This window comes from Ictalurus punctatus, chromosome 13 (assembly GCF_001660625.3).
Source record: "Ictalurus punctatus breed USDA103 chromosome 13, Coco_2.0, whole genome shotgun sequence".
NCBI lineage: Eukaryota > Metazoa > Chordata > Actinopteri > Siluriformes > Ictaluridae > Ictalurus > Ictalurus punctatus.
The window spans coordinates 15561412-15585077 of record NC_030428.2 but is presented as its reverse complement, the minus strand read 5'-3'; the positions used below and the strand labels follow the sequence as shown (position 1 = coordinate 15585077).

The window sequence follows — 23666 nt, the reverse complement described above, 5'->3', positions numbered from 1 at the left end:
GAGGATGAGAATGAAGGAGTGAGAGCCATAGGAAAAAGAAAGAAAAAAAAGAATCACAATGATGACAAGTAAGCGCAAAGACCAACCAGGATTTACTTTCAAAAGAGCCTCCATTGATCTTTTTTGATAGACCTGCAATAAATCAAACCAGATTGACTCACATGAGAATGATGCCTAATCCTTTAGTCAGATCCAGAAGAACTCAAACCAAACCAGCTGTTAATTTAGGCTTTACAAGATAAAGCAGGAGAAATCCAACCTGATGTACCCTAGGGCAGGGGCTTACATCATGTCTGTAAAGCAATCAACTTATTGCCAGTTTGGAGACATACAGTGGGTCTGGAAAGTATTCACAGCGCTTCACTTTTCCCACATTTTCTTATGTTACAGCCTTGTTCCAAAATGGATTCAATTCATTATTTTCCTCAAAATTCTACAAACAATACCCCATAATGACAACATGAAAGAAGTTTGTTTGAAATCTTTGCAAATTTATTAAAAAATAAAAAACAAAAAAAGCACATGTACATAAGTATTCACAGCCTTTGCCATGACACTCAGAATTGAGCTCAGGTGCATCCTGTTTCCACTGATCATCCTTGAGATGTTTCTACAACTTGATTGGAGTCCACCTGTGGTAAATTCAGTTGATTGGACATGATTTCTGACAGAGCTCCAGCGTGTCTGTGGAGAGAGGAAAACCTTCCAGAAGAACAACCATCTCTGCAGCACTCCATCAATCAGACCTGTATGGTAGAGTGGCCAGCCGGAAGCCACTCCTCATTAAAAGGCACATGACAGCCCACCTGGAGTTTGCCAAAAGGCACCTGAAGGACTCTCAGACCAAAGATTGAACAAAGATTGAACTCTTTGGCCTGAATGGCAAGCGTCATGTCTGGAGGAAACCAGGCACCACTCATCACATGGCCAACACCATCCCTACAGTGAAGCATGGTGGTGGCAGCATCATGCTGTGGGGATGTTTTTCAGCGGCAGGAACTGGGAGACTAGTCAGGATCGAGGGAAAGATGAATGCAGCAATGTACAGAGACATCCTTGATGAAAACCCGCTCCAGAGCGCTCTGGACCTCAGACTGAGGCTAAGGTTCATCTTCCAACAGGACAACGACCCTAAGCACACAGCCATGATAACGAAGGAGTGGCTACAGGACAACTCTGTGAATGTCCTTGAGTGGCCCAGCCAGAGCTCAGACTCGAACCCGATTGAACATCTCTGGAGAGATCTGAAAATGGCTGTGCACTGACGCTCCCCATCCAACCTGATGGAGCTTGAGAGGTCCTGCAAAGAAGAATGGGAGAAACTGCCCAAAAATAGGTGTGCCAAGCTTGTAGCATCATACTCAAAAAGACTTGAGGCTGTAATTGGTGCCAAAGGTGCTTCAACAAAGTACTGAGCAAAGGCTGTGAATACTTATGTACATGTGCTTTTTTGTTTTTTATTTTTAATAAATTTGCAAAGATTTCAAACAAACTTCTTTCATGTTGTCATTATGGAGTATTGTTTGTAGAATTTTGAGGAAAATAATGAATTTAATCCATTTTGAAACAAGGCTGTAACATAAGAAAATGTGGAAAAAGTGAAGCGCTGTGAATCCTTTCCGGATGCACTGTAATCAGAGAGAGAGAGAGAGAGAGAGAGAGAGAGAGAGAGAGAGAGAGAGAGAGATTGGATATAGTAGGATAGCGTCTCAATGGGACAAACCTAGAGATGGTATTTGGAGAAACAAATAAATTTGGAAAGAGGGCAAAGGAGTTATCTAGAATTCAGAGATATGGAAAGATGGACAACATCATAGACAGAGGGAAGGAGGGAGGAAATGGAGAGCTTAGGCTAGGTTTCTTGTTTGGACAGCCTGTAATTTCTCAGGAGCTTGGCCCCATGCCCAAAGATAGGGCCACCTCGGTCATGCCTGGGTAACCACATAGAGACCATGTCATAATCAGCCATGCTAATTAAAACCGCTATTTTTGTTCGTGTGTTTCCTTACTAAATGCCACGCTTCCTCTTGGCGGAAGTGTCACCTAACGCCATCCAACCCATACTGGTTATATTTCTAATGTCTTTTTCAGCTCCACATCCTGTTTGTGCATGAGAGAAATGACACACGATGGAGAGAGACACAAACCGAGAGGGTAGGAGAGAGAGCAACAGAGACGGGAAGGAACTGTATAATGATCACAAACTCAAACACAGCAACAAACACATTCATTAGGTCACATATTCTCTCTTTTCTAGGAGCAACAAGATCTCAAATCCGAATCCAGATGACCAGGGCCTTTCACTCAAGTTCTGAGGGGCTTCTGTAGCCTCTGGAAAGTGTCCAAGGGAAGCTGTGGCTCACGAGTCAAAACAACGGTTCACGTGAAATCGAGAGATAAAGCAGGAGCCCTCACCCCCTGCCTCTCCACACCCTTCTGGATACACAGGCTGCACACAGGGATCACTTGGACTTTGGATGTCTGCTCTGTTCCAACTAAACTCATGCTAAATAAGCCAGTGGGTTTTACCATGCATACACATCCATGTACAGGAGAGTGCCAGTTTTGCTGCACTCTGTTACACATGCTATCTTTAGTTCTGCACTGAAGCACTTCCTCTCACCCCTAACCCCCTCCTTCCCCTGGTGTAATGGGATCACTCTACCTAGCCCCATGCCTCGTCTTCCCTCCTACTAGCCCAAGCCCAGGGTCGCACTTTTAATTACACAGAAACTGTAATCCCAGCAGACAGATGGCAAACAGGCCAATTCCCAGTGACTGGACGTCCAACTGATTCCTTACCGATGATTTGTTTGCTAAATTCTAGCCAACGCGACAATGTTACAGAACAGGATTTGCTCGACAGCCTCGTGAAAGCAGATGTGCCTCTTAACCAGCATCTGTGACAGAAATCAAGAAGGCGTGAAGAAATAGAAGAAGAGACCAGGCTCTGTTTCAAATGAAGAATAATATAATCAGTGAAAACAAAAGTACACCATTTTTAGCCCCCCAAAAAGGCCCGAGTCTGACTGAGCCGTTCGGAGCAACTCGGTGTGGTAAACCACATATCAAGTGAAAATGAGAAGTGACAATGATGTTCTTTTCTTAAAAGAGGGAACGTGTTTCGTTTATGGGTTTTATTCGGCATTGTGGTTTTTCTTTTGGGAGAATCCCAGGAATCCACTTTTTCCTTGAAAACCCAGCAGCAAGCTCGAGTCTTTAGCCTTTCACTGCCAAAGTTCCAGTCATCCTCCACCACTCCCTCTGCCACTGGCTTTGGTCAACAATTAGTGGTCGTTTGTTCCAGCATCTCAGACCACAGCTCCAAGAGGGCTAAACTATGCAGCTTCCCTATCAAGCCCTCAACATAAATTCACCCAGTGACACTACACTGTCTGAACGGCAAGAACCATCAACGCCAACATCGAAACAATACCGCTGCTGGTGACTTTGACTCCAATAACTGTAACCAGCATGGTTATACATGTCAGTGCTCATGTGAATGCCTTCCAAAATAACGGCAATAAAAATATTTGGAGCCTGTCTTCTCTGGCATACATTTATGTCTGAATGGTCACCTGTCATGTTGCTTGGTGTTAATGAATCTCTGATTGGTGAATGTTCTGGCCAAGCCCCTGGGTATCATGTTTCGTGCAGGGAGGACGAGCAACGCCTCAGCCTCGCACCAGAGCAATAAATCTTCCCTAACCATCAGAGGACATGTTACAATGCATCGCTACACTAACATCTATCCGTTTATATAAAGCACAACATGGCAATGAACACATTCTCGCTTTGATTCTAGAGCTAAATCTGCTGTTATTGTACTTTATCATACAGACGCCACAGGGTCATAGGGACTATAGCTTTGTCTGTTAGCCCTGCAAGTAAAAAAATTATTTTAACACAGTCTCACGTTTGAATCCATATAGAATGGCTGGTTCAAACATTTGTCCCGTCTTTGGCTCTAATAAGACTGCCAGCCTTCTCTTAAATGGAAACACTTGTGTGAGGAGGCATGTTGATCACTGTAAACTGATCTGAGAAGCATACAGAAAAGTCCGAGCTATGTTTTTTCTGTCCGAGTTGGACAAGGAATTCCAATCGGCAGTTGTCTTGTACCAGAGTATATGAGATAGAAATGGAAGAAGGAAATATCATTCTAACTGCAGGGCTTTCCGAGGAAGAAGGATCTGGCTTCCAAACGAAAGTACAAGGTGAAGATCTGGAACATTGTCTGGCATGTCTGGTTAAGCAAGGAGTTCCTTGTATAAGCAATTGGGATAAAAGGCTACTTCCTGTGGAAAGCACAGAGCAGGGAGAAAGCCGGAAATTGCTCTCAAATCCATTTTCAAATTGCTCTCAAATCCATCCAAGGTTTCTGAAAATAGTCCAGGATCTTGGGAGAAGTATTTTTGCTTCTGTAGCGATATCTTTAAGAAATCCCAATGTTGTCATAAGGAGTGTGTGTCTAGTGGCCATCAGCATTATGTCTGTTCACACTGAGTTAGTATTAAGCTGACCACAAGGAGCAACATGAGTGCAGAGAGGTCTCCCTGTCCTTTAAGCCCCAGACGTGAGCATTTGAGGCCGTGGGCCACACAGCAACTGTTAGCAGGCTGCTTGGCCAGCTGCCCAAGCCCTCTCTCATTTCTTGACTTCACAAGCAGAGAGGTATACAGTCAAGTGACAAGAGACAAACCCAGTTTGTCCTCCAACACAGAAGCCTCTCCTGGTCTCATACCTTAGCCATGCATGTAGTGTTTGGTGATGGCAAAATCTACTACCCAGCCACCAATGTTGTGTCTCCCCTATTTGAAAAGATCTGTGGTTTAACCTGTGTCCATAAGCTTTTAAGCAACGCCTCTTCCTTCTTGCTTCCCTGTGCTGTGCCCCCTGAGTTTGCATACTGCTCAACTTGTGTAACTGTCAAGTGGTTTTCCCCCACAAGTCTTTACATGTTCAAAACATACTGAGCACAAGTGATAAAACTGTGGTTCTGAAGACAGATGCAATAGGCCATAATAAAAGAATAAAGATTCCACTCTTTATATAAAGAAAAGAAAAATATTTTATTATCTATATGAAAAAATGAAACGTGTTTTTCAGCAATAGCCCTTTTCCAAAATAGGAGAACAATGTGATAAATGAGAGCACGAAATGTGGTGTTGGTTCCAACAAGCAGTAACTGTACACAGCACGACCCTTGCAGTCCTGCAGTAAACACCAGCAACTGTAACTTAATCATAAACTGTAGAAAATTCACATAAAATGTTGCCAGGGTGCCTTGGCCCTGGTTCACCACTAAACTCCCCCCTTGACCTGCTTCCTTCTTTCACTTCAAACTTATCTCCAAATTAAGTGTGTTACTGAGGTGTGTAGAATGAGATGCAACTGGTGTATGGTATGGAGATTGAAGGGAGATGAACTGGTGTATGGTATAGAGATGAACTGGTGTATGGTATGGAGATTGAATGGAGATGAACTGGTGTATGGTAGGGAGATTGAATGGAGATGAACTGGTGTATGGTATGGAGATTGAATGGAGATGAACTGGTGTATGGTATGGAGACTGAAAGGAGATGAACTGGTGTATGGTATGGAGATTGAAGGGAGATGCAACTGGTGTATGGTATGGAGATGAACTGGTGTATGGTATGGAGACTGAATGGAGATGAACTGGTGTATGGTAGGGAGATTGAATGGAGATGAACTGGTGTATGGTATGGAGATTGAATGGAGATGAACTGGTGTATGGTATGGAGATTGAATGGAGATGAACTGGTGTATGGTATGGAGATTGAATGGAGATGAACTGGTGTATGGTATGGAGACTGAAAGGAGATGAACTGGTGTATGGTATGGAGATTGAATGGAGATGAACTGGTGTATGGTATGGAGACGCAACTGTGGAGGCTGCTCAATGGACACCCCACAAGGACCACTTTGTCCTCCCTGCCTCATTTGCACCGAGACATTGCTTTCTTGCACTCTGTGTATCTTTGTGCCACTTCAGCGCGCTGGGTCCATTTGTATTATCCACTGAAATGGCAGGAGAAGTAGTAATGACAAAACAGGAGAGATGTGAGGGGGAGGGCAGGTCCAAAGAAACCAGGGCTCCAATAACACAACCCCACTCCCCCATTTAGACACATGCAGACATACACAACCATCCAGGCTTTTGCGCACCCCTGACTAATGTGCTCCGACACTCGTACATCACCCGCAAATTGGCCAAATGAATTAACCACGGCCCCTGCTTAGCGTTACAGGCTTTAAATAGATTTTCCCTTTCCAGGTCTGCCCAATAATTGCGTTTATCCATCTTGTTGAAGCACAGTTTACACACTTGCTAACATCATGCCAATCCAGGCTACATTTTCCGCTCCACTGGCAGGAGTGGGGGCGATTTGTCATTGGATCACAACAGGTCATTCAAACAACAATTAGCTGATTCCCCCGTATGTCAATGTCTACCTCTCCAGTAGGCACGGTCATGGTGGAGCAAAGGGGACTTCTGTCTATCGCTTCCTTGCGCTGTCGTTACACAGCCTCCATTGCTTTGCTTGGAGGTGAATTGAGATGAATTGAGCTAAGCTGTACTTCGATATCAATCAGCTAAACCACTAGGCTCTAGCAAACACCATCCTGAGGAGTAAATGGAGCCTGCAACTATGGATCCTGACTATGCAACTTTCAGCCAAAAAACAAAGCAAGCTTGTGCATACACAAAGTCAAGCGCGCACACACACACACACACACACACACACACACACACTCAGGGCTTGTGGCTAAACTGCAGTAGGGGTCAACTCTACACTCTTGAGTGTTTGAACAGTAGTGCATTAGACACTGTGAGGCCCGCAGGACAATTGAGCTATGTAAACACTGAGAACTTCCTTCCCTGCAGCCATTCAGGCCTGTGCTGAGACAGCCCACTGTTTAAACAGCTCTGAATTCCACAGCACACTCACTACCAAACATCTGCTCTCTGTGGTACCGGGCCTGGGACTGAGCAAGACAGTCGATTGAGGACCATCATCAGCGCTAAACAAAAGCAGGTGACCTCTGAGTCACCACGTTCTTACGTCTTGGTCAGTCATACAAGAACTCAAAATGCTACTGTACAAGTTTAAGTGCACGGGCTTTTAGCTAGTTAAGCTAGTTGAGCTTGAAACCCGGAACTAAGTCTCAGACCTGAAATCCGGCCGCTCGACGCCACTCGTTATGACAACACAGGCAATTTAACTAGGCCGATATCTGAAAAATGCAAAGTGTGACGACTCATAAAGATAGAGGAGCAGTAAAGCTGCAGATAAAGAAAAGCTGCGTTCTAAAGGCCGTGCTGATGAACGGAACGCTGCCATGGTCACATGACTCCCGGTGGCGTGTCTAAATCTGTCCAGCGTCCAAAGCCAACAGCCCCAGGTCAGGATTAGGACCTCTTTCCTTATAAATCACTCCCGTCTCATCGCTCACTCTTTTGCCTCTGTCAGATAGGCAGCGAAAACAGATCGCTATTTACTATCGGTGACAGATGCTCATCGTGTCTGTTAAATGCGAAGAGCTGCTGGATTACACACCTCCTCTGTCATTGTGACGATTCTCACACCCTCGAGATGAGAGCGCGTCGTTACAATCTCACTCCACATCACTGAACGCCGCCTAACGTCTAGCGTATTCTCCATACCCTCAGGCCGGGCGACCACTGATACACGTCCTTTCGCATGCCCTCCAATTGGAATGTAATTGACAGTTTAACATGGGAAGTCAATTCTGTACATTTCTAGAATTGTGTTTATAGCCCTGGAATTTTTTTCTACCTTGAAGTTTTGCACGATTCTCTCGAGATTTTTCTGTCTATATTAATCTACGTATCTAGCTCACATAAATAACAGAAAATAAGTGCAGCAAGCATGGAAAAGTAAAGTGCTAATCATGTAAAAAAAATATTATCTATACTGTATAATAGACTGAAATTACTGAATACATCAACGCTATCTCCAAGACGGCAGGTGAGCTCCCATTTCATGCCTATAATTTCGGAATACCTGTGCTTATAAATGCATTATCTGTGACTGCATGACAAACTGCACCATGAAGATTCATGTGTGTTAAAAAAAAAAAAAAAAAAAAAGAAAGAAGAAAAAGCACCAAAAAACCCCCCATATTTAACATATATAAATCATGGTAACATTTTCCTCCTAATCCATAAAGTAATAAATGTGTACTTCTTCCAATCCTTGAGAAGCACTGACTTTAAATTTTGCTCACATAGGAATTCAGTTCCTTGAATAGATGCAGAAAAAGAATTAGCTCAAAAGAAAGAGGAAAAAAAAAAAAAAAGCGGGGGTGGGGGGGAGGGGTGTGTGTGTGTGCGGGGAACGCATTTGTATATACATTCACACTCTTAGGACCTTCCTCTGAGCTTAACTGGCAGCAATTAAAGGTTTAATTAGAAGATTAAAAATACACAGCATGAGTGTTATCATCTATTATTTTGTCCATTGTGTTCCACCAATACAAAATGCTCCCGGAGTATCCGTAGGAATTAGTACTGATAACTGCAGCAAACAAGATTTTACCTTCCACAATAGAAAGACTCCAGAATCTGAGTTTGCGATCTGAAGACTGAACTCGCCTGCTGATCCCAAATTAGCCATATTCTCTTATCAAAGAGAAACATTTCACATAATAAACAGGAATAAGTCATCAACAAAACCATTCACACAGGCCGTAATAACACAATCATAACATACGCACGCTTCTACCGCTTTCATTTGAAAAAATATGAAATATTTCATCTTATATATACCTGAAATATAAATTAATATCAATAAAAAAAAAACATTTAAAAATATTGATATTAAGTGACGTGAAAATGGCAGCACAACAGAAATCTCTGAGCTTGAAACGATGTAGTTAAGGTTACACACTCGTTCTTAAAGGTGTGTTCTGAACTTTGGCACTGATTATTATCTTTTTGCCATTATCTTTACCAATTTGGTTATAAAAGTCCAGTGAAATCATCATGACAGCATGCATGCGTGTATACGTAACAAAAATACACATACACACACACGCACACACACACACACAGAGAAACAAATTAGTCACTCAATCATTTGCCATAAAAAGGTCAGGGGGAGAATCCTTTCCAACAGAAATCATGTCGGTGTGCGTGCACTTTGGCCGAGCGTGCTCCAATTCAAACAAAAATCCCAGCGCCGCTGAATTCCAGAGTCACTTCACTCTGAGCAGTCGTTCTGATGACGAGGCTCGGGTCAGGAGGAGCTAATAAACGCAGTGAACGGGCCTATTCACTAAATGAGGAGAAAAGCCACACACATGGCTTGTCCATCAAACACGGCTATAAACTTGTCACCTCCCTGCCTGTCTTTTCTCGGCCCTGCTGTGTTTTTTCCCTCTTTTTTTTAAGGTAGATAAATGCAAGGCCTTGGGGCTCTATTGTTTGGACATCTAACCAGGAACTGTGGCCGCTCTCATTGCCCCAGCATTAGCAGCAATTATGCACCCTATTCAAGCAGCCTTTGTGCGTCTCCCTCCCCATCATCCACCCTCGGTCCCTCCACAGCGGGCACACCGGCCACTGGCTTTCCCGCTTTTCTCGGCCTCCCTGCCCCCTCCACACCAATGCAGCACGGACTAACGACCCCAAACAGCGTCGTCTAAAACCGTTCACTCCTGCAGTCCCAACTTACGAGATATTACAGATACAATAGCATTAGCCATGAGTTATCTTACGTAGTCAAACGTCATCTTGTAATAGAGGATATCAATATATGATTTGATTTATCATTATATTTATATGATTGGTCATATCATTGATTTATCAACCAATGGTGCATCATATTAAGATATCTAACTTCACAAATTATGTGACGATGCATCACAAATTGTATATATTATATATATAATCATTACAAATTGTTACTAATATATTTCCTAGAATTCACTCCAACAAGCACACCCACTCTCCTACTAAACAAATACTACCGAATAACTTAAAATAAAAAAAATAAACAAAATCTATTCAACAGAAAGCGGTCGGCACAACTGAAGGTTTTTTTCCCCCCAAACATGTTCCTGATATACTGTTGCTGCTGCAAAGTTTTACGAAACAAATTTGCACATAACGATTAAATCAGCACGAGCGCTGTGTGTGAACTGCATTTGCACATGCACGTGTGAGGCATGGACAGAGAAAGAGAGAGGAGAGAGCGCGAGAGAGAGAGAGAGCGAATAATATGATTCCCATGTTTTGGGAGCCCCGCACAGTGTGGGCCAGCAGGAGGACTATATTTACCAGATGACAAAAGTTGCATTCCAGATGTACAGTGCAATCTTTGTGCTGAACTTTATGGAAATGAACGGTAGACGAGAGGGGGCTGGGTCAGCAACACACAGCTGCTAAGGCAATGCTGCTCCATGAGACCTCAAATTTACAACGGCTTCGCGTTTATCAGGCCCGCAGCGGGACAGCGCCATGCTCACTGCTTCACAAACACACGCTTTAGAAATATAATACAGAATATGCTATATAACCGAGGGTCTGTCTGTTTTCTTTTTGTTTGTTTTTTTCCCCAAAAACAATACTATAAATATTATTAAATAAATAGAATTTTCCAAAATGGATTTTTACATCCATTTATTTATTTATTTGTTTATTTATTTATTTATTTTCCTTCTGTCTGAAAAGGACATAATTACAAGCTGGCTAATTCATGACCTACTGTTCTTAATACGGCTCAGAAGAGTGTAGATCGTACTATAAACATGAACACACAAAACACATGTACTTAACAAAACTAAATACACAAACAACTCCACACCACTTTCTACACAAAAAATGCAGCCCACCGAAATCACCATAAGATAACTAACCCAGCACACACACACACACACACACACACACACACACACACACAATATAACTCAATAAATATTTACAGGACTAATCTTTTCCATTCATTCACCAGGCGCTAACAAAACCTTACTGTACTCTGTCTCTCTCTCACTCTCTCCCCTACATCTGCGATTCATTGACTTTACAATTTACCACATGTCGAGATGGGAGAGGTCGAGACTCCATCTGAATCACGGCACAAATATGCGAGTGATTTATTGTTTTAAAAAACGTGGGCCGATTTAGTGCAACTCCACTTTTCCTGTGCATTACTCCTATTGGCAGACCATGAACAATTACAGTTTGGACTAATTAAGGCCTGAGAATGTGCTGTGTGCCACTAATGTCTCGCAGGCCCCAATTTCAGCTTAATGCTGCCAAACTTTGCTCCCCGACTTAACTCCCTCAAATCCAAAACAGATTGCACTTTTCTTTTCTTTTCTTTTTTTTTTTTTTGTGGCTGTTTATCAAGCTCGAGCAAAACAGCACATCGTTTCTATCATGCGTGGGTCGAGAGACCGGGAGGAGGAGAAGAAAAGAGAAAAAGGACAGGGGGAGACAAGAACAGAGAGACTTTGCTTCTGCCATTCTTTATAAACAAAAGTGATTTGCAAAACAAAAGGATGGCAAGCTTCTAAATAAACTGAGAGTATGTTTTGCGGAGAGCGGCGACAAAAACCCGGCCGCATCGCTCGCTGAACCCCCCGCGGACAGCAATTACGAGCCATCAACGTGTAAAGCCAATTTGATAAGGTAGGAGTCTATCCCCCTAAATCCGCATTAAACTATCTCTTGCCCTTCACACGACAAGCTATTCAATGTGGCAACACAACATACATAATCCATGAGATATGGCATTACGGGTTAGGTATTAATAAAATGGTTAGAAAGATAGTGTCAGGGTTTATTAAAATTTGTTCAGCCACTGTCGCACGAACGACTCGCACATGTGCTTTTTATCAGAATACATTCCTTAAAAACAGCTCGCACTGAAACGGTTTCAATTGTTTATATACTCAAACAGTTTGCATATGTTATAATAGGCAATAATTATATTATTACTATAACAATAATAATAATAATAATAATAATAATAATAATAAATAATGACTATTATTATTATTATTATTATTATTATTATTATTATTATTTAAAATGACAGATCCACTGCATATTAAAAAAAAAAAGAAAGAAACAAAGGGGGGGAAATGGAAAAAAGAAAAAAGGTCAGATTGTGAAATTGATCCATATGTCAGGTTTGCAGTGGAATTTCAGAGCCCATCTTTTTCTTTATTCATAAACAGAGCAGAGGACACTGGCTGCTGCAGGTTTTCCTCTTATTTTATTCCTGGCTCTTTTTTTTTTTTTTTTAACTGCACATAATTATACATTGAAACCCAAAACCCTTGCCAGAGGTCTGCAGGCCTTAGGAATTATGGGGCCAGGGGTGGCGTCAAATATCCTAACATTCATAAGTCGCAGAGGCAGTAAATAAACCCAGAGGATTTACAGGCATAAAGCCCCTGGTCTGCGCGCTGCCTCGAGTCGGCCTCTGCCTGCCTCTTCACGCAGACCCGCTGAGGTGAAATGTTCCCCTACAGCAGCCCGCATAACCAGCCACCTTTAAAACCACAACACACACATACAGGCCACAGCAGTACATATGCATACCCCTGACCTGCTCCAGCCGCGAGGGCTGACTCGAGCAGATCGGCACCGAGAGAGACGGAGCGCTCACGCTGCCCGTGTAGCGTCACGTCGAATTCTAAACTCCACCTAATCATCATAGAGATTTTGAGGCCGGGCTTGTTGGAAAAACAAACTTCCCGTTATTATGGCCCTCCGAGGTCAGACTAATTCAAGTCCTCCTCCCCCTTTCCGCACACACTCAAACACAAGCCCAGGAACAGGCATTTCATCACTATTGCACGAGGCTGCTGAGGAAGAATCAGCTGACACAGGCAAGACGTCCCAATATCCTAAAGATCGTCACCTTTTAAATATACACCTCAATGCTGCAGCCTTCCACACAGCTGACTCTCGCTAACACATTACATCACCCTTCAGAGCTGTAAATTTGCCTTAACCTAAAACAGAGCTCCAAGCAATAGGCTGATTCGTACAACTGGAACCAAAACAACGCTGCATTTACAGTCGTTCTGCTTAATGTTAGTAAAAAAACACGGCTGAACCGCAGAGATGCACAGCACGACGAGGGCTCGGCACCGGCCACACGGAAAAGCCTTCCGTAATAAAGGTTTAACAGCATCAGAGCCGTTTAGCAGGGTTCAACTCTGAGTGTTTGTTAAAAAGAAAGACAGCTAATCGATGCTCAGGTGAATTATTTATACTAGACTTAAGTAATGCGTTTGTGAATACAACGGCTTTCAACTTCAAAGTGGCACGGGTAGGAAGCCCAGGCAACACACAGGTAGCAGAGCTCACAGAGCGAAGGAGAAAGAGGCAAATGGAGCGAGAGTGACAGACAGAGAGAGAATGTAAAACTGATGCGCTAATAATTGTGGACTGGCTACAGTGGCTAAGCTATAACATTACATTGCACCAAACGCTATAAGCAAATAAATATATATAGATCTACAGAGAATGCAGGTAAACTGAGCATTATACCTATTCCAATCTACAGGTAATAAAAGGATTATATCGTCTGAAGGACATTGTGAGTCTTAGACTCGTCAGAGATGATCGACAACATTACATTAATGTTACAGGAAGCTTTAGGACATGATCGCCCTCGTCTTTCAGCAGCACCCCTCTCTATCTGCACTATCTAACCACCGTTTCAACAAACACCTCCATTTCTTTATGCAGTATCCATTTTATAAGTGGCCATACACTTATTTTGTATTAGACGCGTGTGTGTGTGTGTGTGTGTGTGTTTCAGTATAAACGAAAGTGCATGTCAACTCTCACTGATTTGGTATTACACTCTTGACGAGTTCTGTGAGTACAAGAATGGAGTTAAAACGACACCGTGATATGTGAAGCATGGTGACAGTGGATACGCACTGACACACACACGCACACAAAAACACTATGCCTCATTAAAATATTCACCACGCAGCATTTAAAATATCATACACGCATCACAGTTTTTGTGTTTATATATTTATATATAATATATATAAATATATAATAATATATAATATATACACACACGTTTTTCGTATTTATTAAATTTAAATGCAATTTCAAATTTTACTTTCAACTAAACACTAATAAATACAAGCAATAAACAGAGATCAATATTATATTGTTCAATTATTTGTTTTGTGTAATCCCATGAAGCCTGAGACCGTGTACACGCCACCATTATATAAAAATAACACAAATACCAGCTGCGTATGAACTAAAATCGCCCTGTTAAAGCAACACTAATGTCCTCTGGGATGAGGAAGTGTACTGGGAAAAGTTGCAGAAACGCATCATTATAATCCAAATTTTTTCAAACAGCAATAATATAGTAATTGTAATATAAATAAGGTTTATTTACATACACCAAATCCACTGCATGGGAACGGTGCGAATGTTTGACTTGGGATTCGTTTTATTTGATCCCGTCGTGCAAATTGCTGTCAATACAAATAATAAATGTTGTATGGGCTGTGCATATTTTATGCAAATGTTTACTCACTTCAAATGTTTTCATTAAGTGCTTCTATTTCCCTTGGCTCATGTTTATAATGTGCATACATTATGACCTCACATCTTCCACTGCTCGCCAGATGTGCCAATAATAATAACAATAATAATAATAATAATAATAACAATAATAATAATAATAGTTATGTGAATGCTGATATTAAAGGTGACTTTTTGGATGTGGCCTCATTCTTCATTCTGCACGTGACTGAAGACACGACATTCAAGTCCAAATGAAAAGCGCAAGTCACACTGAATCATTTACACTCACTCACACACACACACACACACACACACCCACACACATATTAGTCTATTATATGTATTATAGTGGTGTGTACAGTGAGTTTGTGTTTGGTATTTGGAGTGTGTGTGAGTGTGTGTGTGTGAGTGTGAGCTTGAGGAAGAGCTGTACGGCTGTAGCGCGTTAGCTTTAGCTTGAACACTATGAGAGCAATGCGGCGGTACAGTATCCGGATCACATCAGGGACAAGTTGCGAAACTTCTGAGTGGAGATTTCTCAGTCGAACTTTCCCAGCTTTGTGTTCTGACTTTACCTCTAACCGTGTTTCAGTCGTGTGTAGAGGACAGTGGAAGTTTAAACAACAACACACAACAACAACAACAACAAAAAACAGAAATAAGGGCACTTACTGTGCGCGCCGTGGGTGAGAGGGATCCGTTGGAGAGGTAGGGGCTGGTCAGGTCGGGGATCATTATAAATGGATAGCCCGGGTACGGGGGGCTCTTGAACAGCCCTCCATCTTGCCTTTTCGCAGCTAACATGGCGGGGGGAAAAGAAGAAAACTTTCTTAGGGAGCGTCAGGAGGGGGAAAAAAGAACATTTAAGCGTTTAAGCAATGCGGTGTGCGTGTTTTTGGTGTTGTGTGTAAGGGGGGGAAAAGGAGCTCAAACACAAGCTCATTTTGAGAAAAGAGCGACTCACCCTCTTCTAAACTTTCTCTTGTTTTGTCTCGGAAAGTTTCGGCTCTAGGCGGAGGCCGTCTTTCCGCCTTCAAATGCAGCGACACGGCGGAGCGTTGAACACAGCACAATGGCAAAACGGTTAGCTTTAGTGATCAGCAGCACGGCGGCGAAACAGACACAAAAGTTTGGCGCTTTACAGGAAAAAAAAAATAAACTAACGTAAAAGTAAACTAAAGGACAAGTGATCCGCGGTGTTTCTGTCACTTACCTCTGAATCCGAAGAGCTGTTTTGATTCGTTTCTGACTCGTTTACGAGCGAAGATTTGACATCTGCTAAATCCCTTTCTGCAGAGGAGTTCTCTGAAATTTTCTCCTCCTGTTCTCCTTCGTCTTTGAAGGAAATCATTTCATCGTTCGCACCCAGATCGTCCCCTCCACCGCCGTTCAGCTGCGGCATTTTCTCCCGAGCAGTGTTGGGGGGCCAAAACACAAAGTTTTAAACCCTTGATCTCTCTGATCCCGAATCCGACTTGGAGTTTAGGGTCTGCCCTGGTGTTTCCCAAGGACTGGCGATTAGTACAAAACTAAAAAAAAAAAAAAAAAAAAAGGGGGGATCTTGGCAGAAAGAGAAGCCGTAGACGGAGCCGAGCCGCTCGGATTGAGTGAGTTGAAGTTGGTCGGAGTGGTTTTCAGTTCAAAGGCGGCGCTGATTGACAGCTAGAGAGGGATGGAAATAGAGAGAGTCTGGATTCGGGATTATTGACAGGGAGAAACACACAAGAAACTAATGAGATTCAAACAGGGAGGGACTTGAAGTGACGTTTTCATAAATAGAGAGGGGCAGGAAAGTAGGGAGGGGGGAGAGAGAGGCTGGAGGAAAGCGGCAGACGAACACAGCGGTTTGAAAAGCGAGGAAGGAAAAGCGAGCTTTGGTGGAGAAGAGCAAAAGAGAGAGAGAGAGAGAGAGAGAGAGAGAGAGAGAGAGTGGCCCTGCTTTACTGCTGGAATGACGAGGAGGCGGAAGAGCCGCAGATACACGGAAACTCTGTGTGTGTGTGTGAGAGTGTGTGTGTGTGTGTGTGTGTGTGAGAGTGTGAGTGTGTGTGTGTGTTTTAACGGCAAAACTGATTCAAGTGCACAAAGCTGCTTCCTCGTTTTCTCTTTTTATTCTGTACCTAAAAAAGACACATTTATAATAAAATAAAATACAGTGATCTGATTAAATGTACAAGATATTGAAAAAAAATTCGAATAAAACGAACAATTATGCATCAATAGCATTACACAACCGTTTGTGGGTACAAATAAATTACGGACAATTTCCATAAAGACTATTTGATGTATTTAATGAACACAAAATTTTTTAATAAATAAACATTATTATTATTGTTATTATTATTATTATTATTATTATTATTATTATTATTAAATTAAATAAATAAATAAATAAAGTGGGCTACACAGGGATGTTCAGGTGAAAACCCATTTCACTGTAGGCCTGCAGTGTGATCTCTCAGAGAAGTGTTTCACAGCTGTAGGAGACTCTCTCTCTCACACACACACACACACACACACACACACACACACACACACACACACAGCTGGTTGAAGGAGGCTGACCTCCAGCCATTAAGAAATAATAAACCGCTGTCTGTTGCCTGACTTTCCTCTTTAAATAAATAAATATTCAGCAGGAAAACCCTGGGTCAATTTATTACAACCAAACATTTTGTTTGATTTCCATTGTTTCCCATATTCCTATATCAAAATGAAGAGGCTTACAAATTGCATGGATTATTATATGAATTATATCAATAAAATTATTTGTTTAAAAAAAAAAGAAGAAAAACAAATTTAGCAATTAGAACTAATTCATACTTCTGTTAGTAATTATCAAATTCATTCGTGACACTGTGCCTTTTCTCCTAACGCAGTGATCAACTGTCTTTTCTGAATTTGACACACCCAGAATAATTTATGCCAGCGCAGCATCATTCATCTTTTTTCATAGACTCAGCCAGTTCCTATTGACAGAAGCTCTGCCCAATATGCTCCGAAACAAACATTCAAGTCAGGCACACAGAAAAAGGTCAGACTGACATCAGAGGGCATAAAAACGTGTTGAACGTCTGTGTGATTTGGAGCAGCTCATCGTTCCCGTTTTTACGCTTTCTAATATCTTATGAGGCAATAAAATCTATAGATTTTGCGTACATAACAGTTAAGCTACAGTAGTGTCTAAGCCAAACTGCTATAAAAGTGATATTCAGCAGTTATATCATAATAGTGTTTTATATTGTAAAGCACACAATACTTGTAGAGGGAGTAAAATGTAAAGATTAAGTATAACAAGTCCGTATTATTTCATTTTTAAAAAATTGACAAATGATACGAAGCATAGTCCAATTTTGTGTTTCAGTGTACATACAAAAAAAAAAAAAAGTTATTTTTTAAAATAAAATAATGTCAGGATCTGAATTGGAGAGAACCCTATTTCTATAGAAATCCATGTCTAGGTTTCTCGGCTATTTCATAGGTTAAATCACAATTTAGTTTATCTGTATTCCTTTCTGTCTCATATATGGCCTTAAACAGGTTCCAGGGTGACTCACAATGAAATTCATCATTTTTGTGGTAACCCCAGACAATAATACAGGTAATTTCAGCTTTTCAGACTTTCCACTCAAGGAGTGATACCTAGTGAGATGGTCTCACTTTCTGGTCTCTTGCAGAAGGGAAGCAAAAATCAGGTCTGTGTGCAAACAGTTAATTACCCACAATGCCTGTGTGTTCCCATACGGCCCGAAATGGCTCTGTTCTTAATTAGCATATTATGGGCTCTGTTGGGCTCTAATGGTCTTCCTGCTTGTTTTCATGGTAACAATATGTGCATTTTAGAAGGTTGTTTAATAGTAACAACAGCTTGATTTATGCCAGATTCCCTCTAAGCTGGACAAATAAAACAGCATAAACTTTTCTGGTTTTAACAAGTGGAACTTGGCATTTAACCTTTTCGCATGTAATCAATTGTAAATTTCCCCATTGTGAGAGAGGCTCTGGTAACCATTTTAGCATTTTTCCAAAAGAGTTCAGATAAATTATATCCGCTGAGTAATGGCTTGAATATCCACAATTATGCGGTCCTAATAGCTTGTTGCATTTTGTGTCTATAAGACAATAATAGAGGAAATAATTATAGCTTTATATGGTTATGCAAAAATCTCTTTAATGATGTGTTTTTTAAAGCTAATGCAAAAGAGAAGGAAGCTAATTTCATTATAGAAAATTGCCCTGAATATTGATGCTAAATGTTAAAGACTAAGATAATATATATATTATCTTTATATATATATATATATATATATATATATATATATATATATATATATATATATATATATATATATATATACACACACATACACACATACTTCATTTATACTCTACATGTAGTGTATCTATACCTGAAATGCTATCTGTAGCAGAATATTGATCAGAGAAGGTGAATAGCCACAAACTGCAGGACACATCAAATTCCACACAACATTACATTGCATCATGTTTAAAATAAAACATGCGGTTATGTTTGAGGGCAAGTCCCCTCTCCAGACATTAAGTCCAGCCAATCCTGTGAGTCTCACCCCTACTGTGTCTCGGATACTGCATAGTGGGAAATATATGAGGCAGAGCAGGATCTGCATGCCTTTTCCAAAACAAACAGTTTGCTTTTTCATACATGGATGTGATGGTCATTAATCTGAGGGTTGACCAGCAGCAGAGTAAACATGCAGCCACCTGAGTGTGTGCATCTTAACAGTATGTGTGTGTGAGAGTCAGTATTCATGGCCCATACTGTTTGTGGTCATATGGAATATAGCAGCCAAATCACACAGAATGAAAAAACTGCCATCGCATCAAGTCTACATTACACAGAGGACAAAGAATGAACTCCTGACCTCGGGGTTATGTATAGTAGACACATCATCAGATCGGCTCTCTTTGTCAATTACATGTACTAATATATATTAGTTCATATATTTGCCATATCTGTATATAACCTGGTATTGGTGTGAGCTGGATTTTATTATTATATTTGTCACTAAAGAACTGAATTGGTTAAATATTATTACTTTTCTCTTTACTATTTATTTATTGTTGTGTGTTTGTATGTAGCTAGTTCCAGGTTTACCGCTTAATTCAATAAAGTTTACTTGATTGATGTTTAAGTGCGACAGATAGACCGAGACGTAGCACTGTGTCTTTGTGTCTTCCTTTTAACCCACCATGTTTGCCTGCTTGAATAGTAAACAATGCCATGTCAAAAGCCCTTGGATTGGACACATGTGGAAAAGGCATTGCAGTTCTGACCCCACTTTGTGCTTCTGACTAAAAGAGGGCCTTCTTTAATGACGGCCTTGTGTTTTGGGCGAGCCTTGCGCTGTTGTAGGGCCCGCGGCCGATTGTCCCTGGAGAGGCTGAGCACCTCGTCTGTGGAGCTTCTTCCTAAACCAGACACAAGAACAGCAGGGCCTTTTTTCTGTACAGAGAAAGAACAGGAAGAACAGTTCAACAACAGCCATAAAAATGTCTCACAATCAACACAGACCAGTGTGGGTGGTGTGTGAATCGGTGAGGGAGTGTGTAAAGGAGGGGAAAAGACACATAAGGTGAGAGGGGAGAAACAGACAGAGATCTATTCATTGCCCTCCATAGGACGTTAATGTGTTTGCTTTTCATTTGTTACATTTCCCTCCTTTCTTCATTAAGGAATATTTCAGGTGATCTTTGCTTAACCTGATTGTTCTTTTAAAAGCATGCTTTTCATTCCTTTCTTGTTCCATGTCAGAAAAAAAGGATGTACTAAACATTAGGAGTATTATATGTCTCTAATTCAAAACGTTCTAAATTAATACAATTCTGAACAGTGCTGTTTTAGACATCAGTGCAACCTAGAGAAAAGTAGTCTCAAGACTCAAATCATATCATCATCATCAGCTTCTCTTAGCCCTTGTTTGGGGGTAAAAACCTGGTATGGGTTTCAGACCAGGGGCCTAATTAAGAAATTATTGCAGTAAAATCAATCTGCCCCACATTTGGCTCCAGTTCAGCTACGAAAGCTTCGAGCAAAGCCCAATCAATGCTTATCACAAGGGGGATCAATAGCTGCTTTTCTTTAGTTTAAAAAAAAAAAAAAAAAGATTGTAGCTGTAGGTTTTTGAAATACGTTTCAATAATTAAGCACAAGTGAATTCTCTTTCTAAATAAAGTGGAAGAGTTGTTTTTGAGTTGGATTTCTCTTCTCCCCCAACCCCCCTTTTGTTGGTGCAGTAGATATAGTATAGCACTCGAGTTCATATCGGTGGTATTTCATGCATTGTTGAAACTCTGACATTCAATTTATGATCCTTTAATAAACATTTCTCTACATTTAAAAACTAATTTTTAAAAATACTGTATTGAGGTCAGATTCTAAGGATACTATCAAGCTTAGACCCTGTTAGATAAGAGTTAGATACAGTCTGTTCATCCAAAAAAAAACAGTATCAGCTGAGGGGTTTTAAACCACTCGTTATAATCTCATTATAAAATGTTAAAACCACATTGTTAATAAACTATTAATATGCTTTTCTTCTTCTTCTTCGTAGCCTTGAGATCTATTTGACCACAAAACAAACTAACTTGTAATATTTCCAGAAAGCACTTCATGACCTGAACAAAAGGGGCACTAAAGGGAACATACTGTAGTTGACTTTTAAACTGTGGCAAATATAAAGCTGTATGCCATTAACACTCTAACTCCATTTAAGAAATAAACTCAGGCAAGGCAAAGAGAAGTCAGAGTGCACTTCACAGGGGTAGTAAAAGCAGAAGTTATTTTTTGGTCATATTAACAGTCAGCGTGAAACTCATTTTCTAGTTGGATCATCAGTGCTCTCTTCTCTCTGGGAAATGAAGCTCATGTCCTAGTTGTGTTCATTAACCATCTCCAAAAAGCATCATACGCACAGAGATCAGATCACAGTATATTTTATCAATATTAATAAGGAAAGGAAAAGTCCGCTTGTAATTAAGAGAGTCCCTTGGCTTTGATTTAGACCATTACTAACGCCTCTGCATCTTTAGATTAAAAACCAACCCCTTTTATTTAATAATATTAAATCCCGACATGTATCTTCTAAAAGCTTTTAATAAGACAAAGATAAGATTTGCATCCCCATACAAGTGTCTTTTTCAATTGATTATGAAGCCGCCATTGATGTGTGAGAAATTGATGTTTCCTCTGTTCTTAAGGGGCTCTAATAGAAGGGGCGGGATTTGAGGAGGAGACTTTGCCACTTTGATCTTCAATCAGGAAAAAAAATTCCCACTTCTTTGTCAGACTATATTTGGTAAATAACAGTGACAATCCGTGTGCTTTAATAACATGAAATAAAGAGGGATGGAGTGAGGGGAAGCAAAGGTGTGTATGTATGAGAGAGAGAAACAAGAGAGAGAGAGAGAGAGGGAGAGAGAGAGAGAGAGAGAGAGAGAGAGAGAGAGAGGGAGAGAGAGAGAGAGAGAGGGAGAGAGGGAGAGAGGGAGAGAGGGAGAGAGAGAGAGAGAGAAATCTGGTTCACTGATTTGTCATTTTGTAGCCGAATATTTTAAAGTAGAGGAGACATAATTTCAGTCAATTGAAACAATTTGTACCCTTAAGGACGTCCCATCTTACACACACTAGATACACACACATTTATTTTCACAGTGGTTCAGTATTCAGTCCCATGAGACACAGTGTAGCAGTTAGCATCTGTGTTTGGACTTTATCCGTCCTTGGTGACTCAGGTCTCACAGCGCCGTCCCAATACACGCATAAGGAATGTCTTGCTACAGCTACTTCACCACCAGCCAGCTTTATCCTGTATCCCGTCCCACTGCTAAGGACGACGCCGAGCTCTGTCTCCGTTCATCCAGATTTGTGGATCCTTCATGTTCATCCTCTTGCTCAGAGTTCTCAGCAGCTTTGGTCACCTGAAACGTCTCCATACTGAATGTGAAATGTGCAGAGAGAGAAAGAGAGAGAGGGAGAGAGGGAGAGAGAGAGAGAGAAAGAAAGAGAAAGAGAGAGGCCACACTACTGACAATCTGTGGAAACAAAGCCTGGCCTCAGGAGGATTTGACTCACAAATAAAGATGAGAGAAGACAAAGACAAAGCAGAGAGGAGGGGAAAAGTCTAATGGAACACGGCTTGACAAAATGGCCTCAGTCGTCCATGACAATAGAGGCGGACTTTACATTTAGATCAAAAGCTAGATAAGATGTAACTGAATGTTATTACAATGAACCTACCAGGTCGACTACAAGCCCTAGACAAACATAAGATCATGCCTGCTTTAGACCTGAACACAGGAACGGAATAACAGAATGAAATAATAACAGTTATTTTATGAAACATAAAATGTGGTATGCAACTCAACCAGATAAAGCACAGTCGTGGATTTAGAGTTGCCATTAATCGTGGCGTTGCTGTTCACCATAAGAGTTTCCCTGTTAATGTGTTATTGCTGCTCCAAATTCTTCAGTGATGAGAACATTGTGGGATTCGCAGCCCAGCGCAGGAGATGAGCACAAACATAAAGCCAAACAAGATCACTTCAAGATGGAGAGAAAGAAATGCAGAAGTCTGCCTACTGGGGAGCCATGGACAGAGAGATTGGGTGTCAAAAGTGTATTTAAAAAAAGAGAAGGGGAAAAAAAGCTAGCTAGAGAGAGTAGGATGAGGAAAATGGACAGAGATGGAGTGTGAGATGGGATGATTGCTGACCAGGTAGATGGAGATCAGGAGGAGAGAGAGAGAGAGACAGAGACAGAGAGATTGAGTGCAACGGGGAGCAGCAGGAGCTGGGGGCTGGCTCCAGGCAGTCAGAGAGCACGCAGGGATTTACTCACACATCAACAATAGCACACTCGATAAAGCCCAACGGAGCGGCCAAACGGATCCGCCTCGGCACTTGTGAGCCAAAATTTCCAAATCTTTACATCCTTTAACAAATAGCGAGACGCCATAGATCCTGCTCGATATCTGCAACAAACACTGAAAACAAACTTGATTTGTGCTTCATTTACTCATCTACTATGTTTTAAAAATAAATAAATAAATAAATAAAACTC

At 41.2% G+C, this 23666-nt stretch overlaps 1 protein-coding gene across 26 annotated transcripts in view; it reads right to left on the bottom strand.

Annotated features, from left to right (window-relative positions):
• Positions 1-16439, bottom strand: part of tcf7l2 (transcription factor 7 like 2) — an 84627-nt gene extending 68188 nt beyond the window's left edge. For 5 of the 26 annotated variants that reach the window (XR_001814423.3, XR_008397643.1, XM_053684929.1 and 2 more), the window contains exons 1-3: positions 15783-16439; positions 15534-15657; positions 15242-15366 (exon numbers count right to left, since the gene is read on the bottom strand). Coding sequence is in view for 24 of the 26 variants with exons in the window: in XM_053684929.1 (XP_053540904.1) it covers positions 15242-15366; positions 15534-15657; positions 15783-15971 (438 nt within the window). In the remaining 2 variants the exon portion in view is untranslated. The remainder of the gene's footprint in view (positions 1-15241; positions 15367-15533; positions 15658-15782) is intronic. The other 21 variants (XM_017483994.3, XM_017483991.3, XM_053684927.1 and 18 more) reach the window with 8 other exon arrangements.
• Between the last annotated feature and the right edge of the window lie 7227 nt (positions 16440-23666).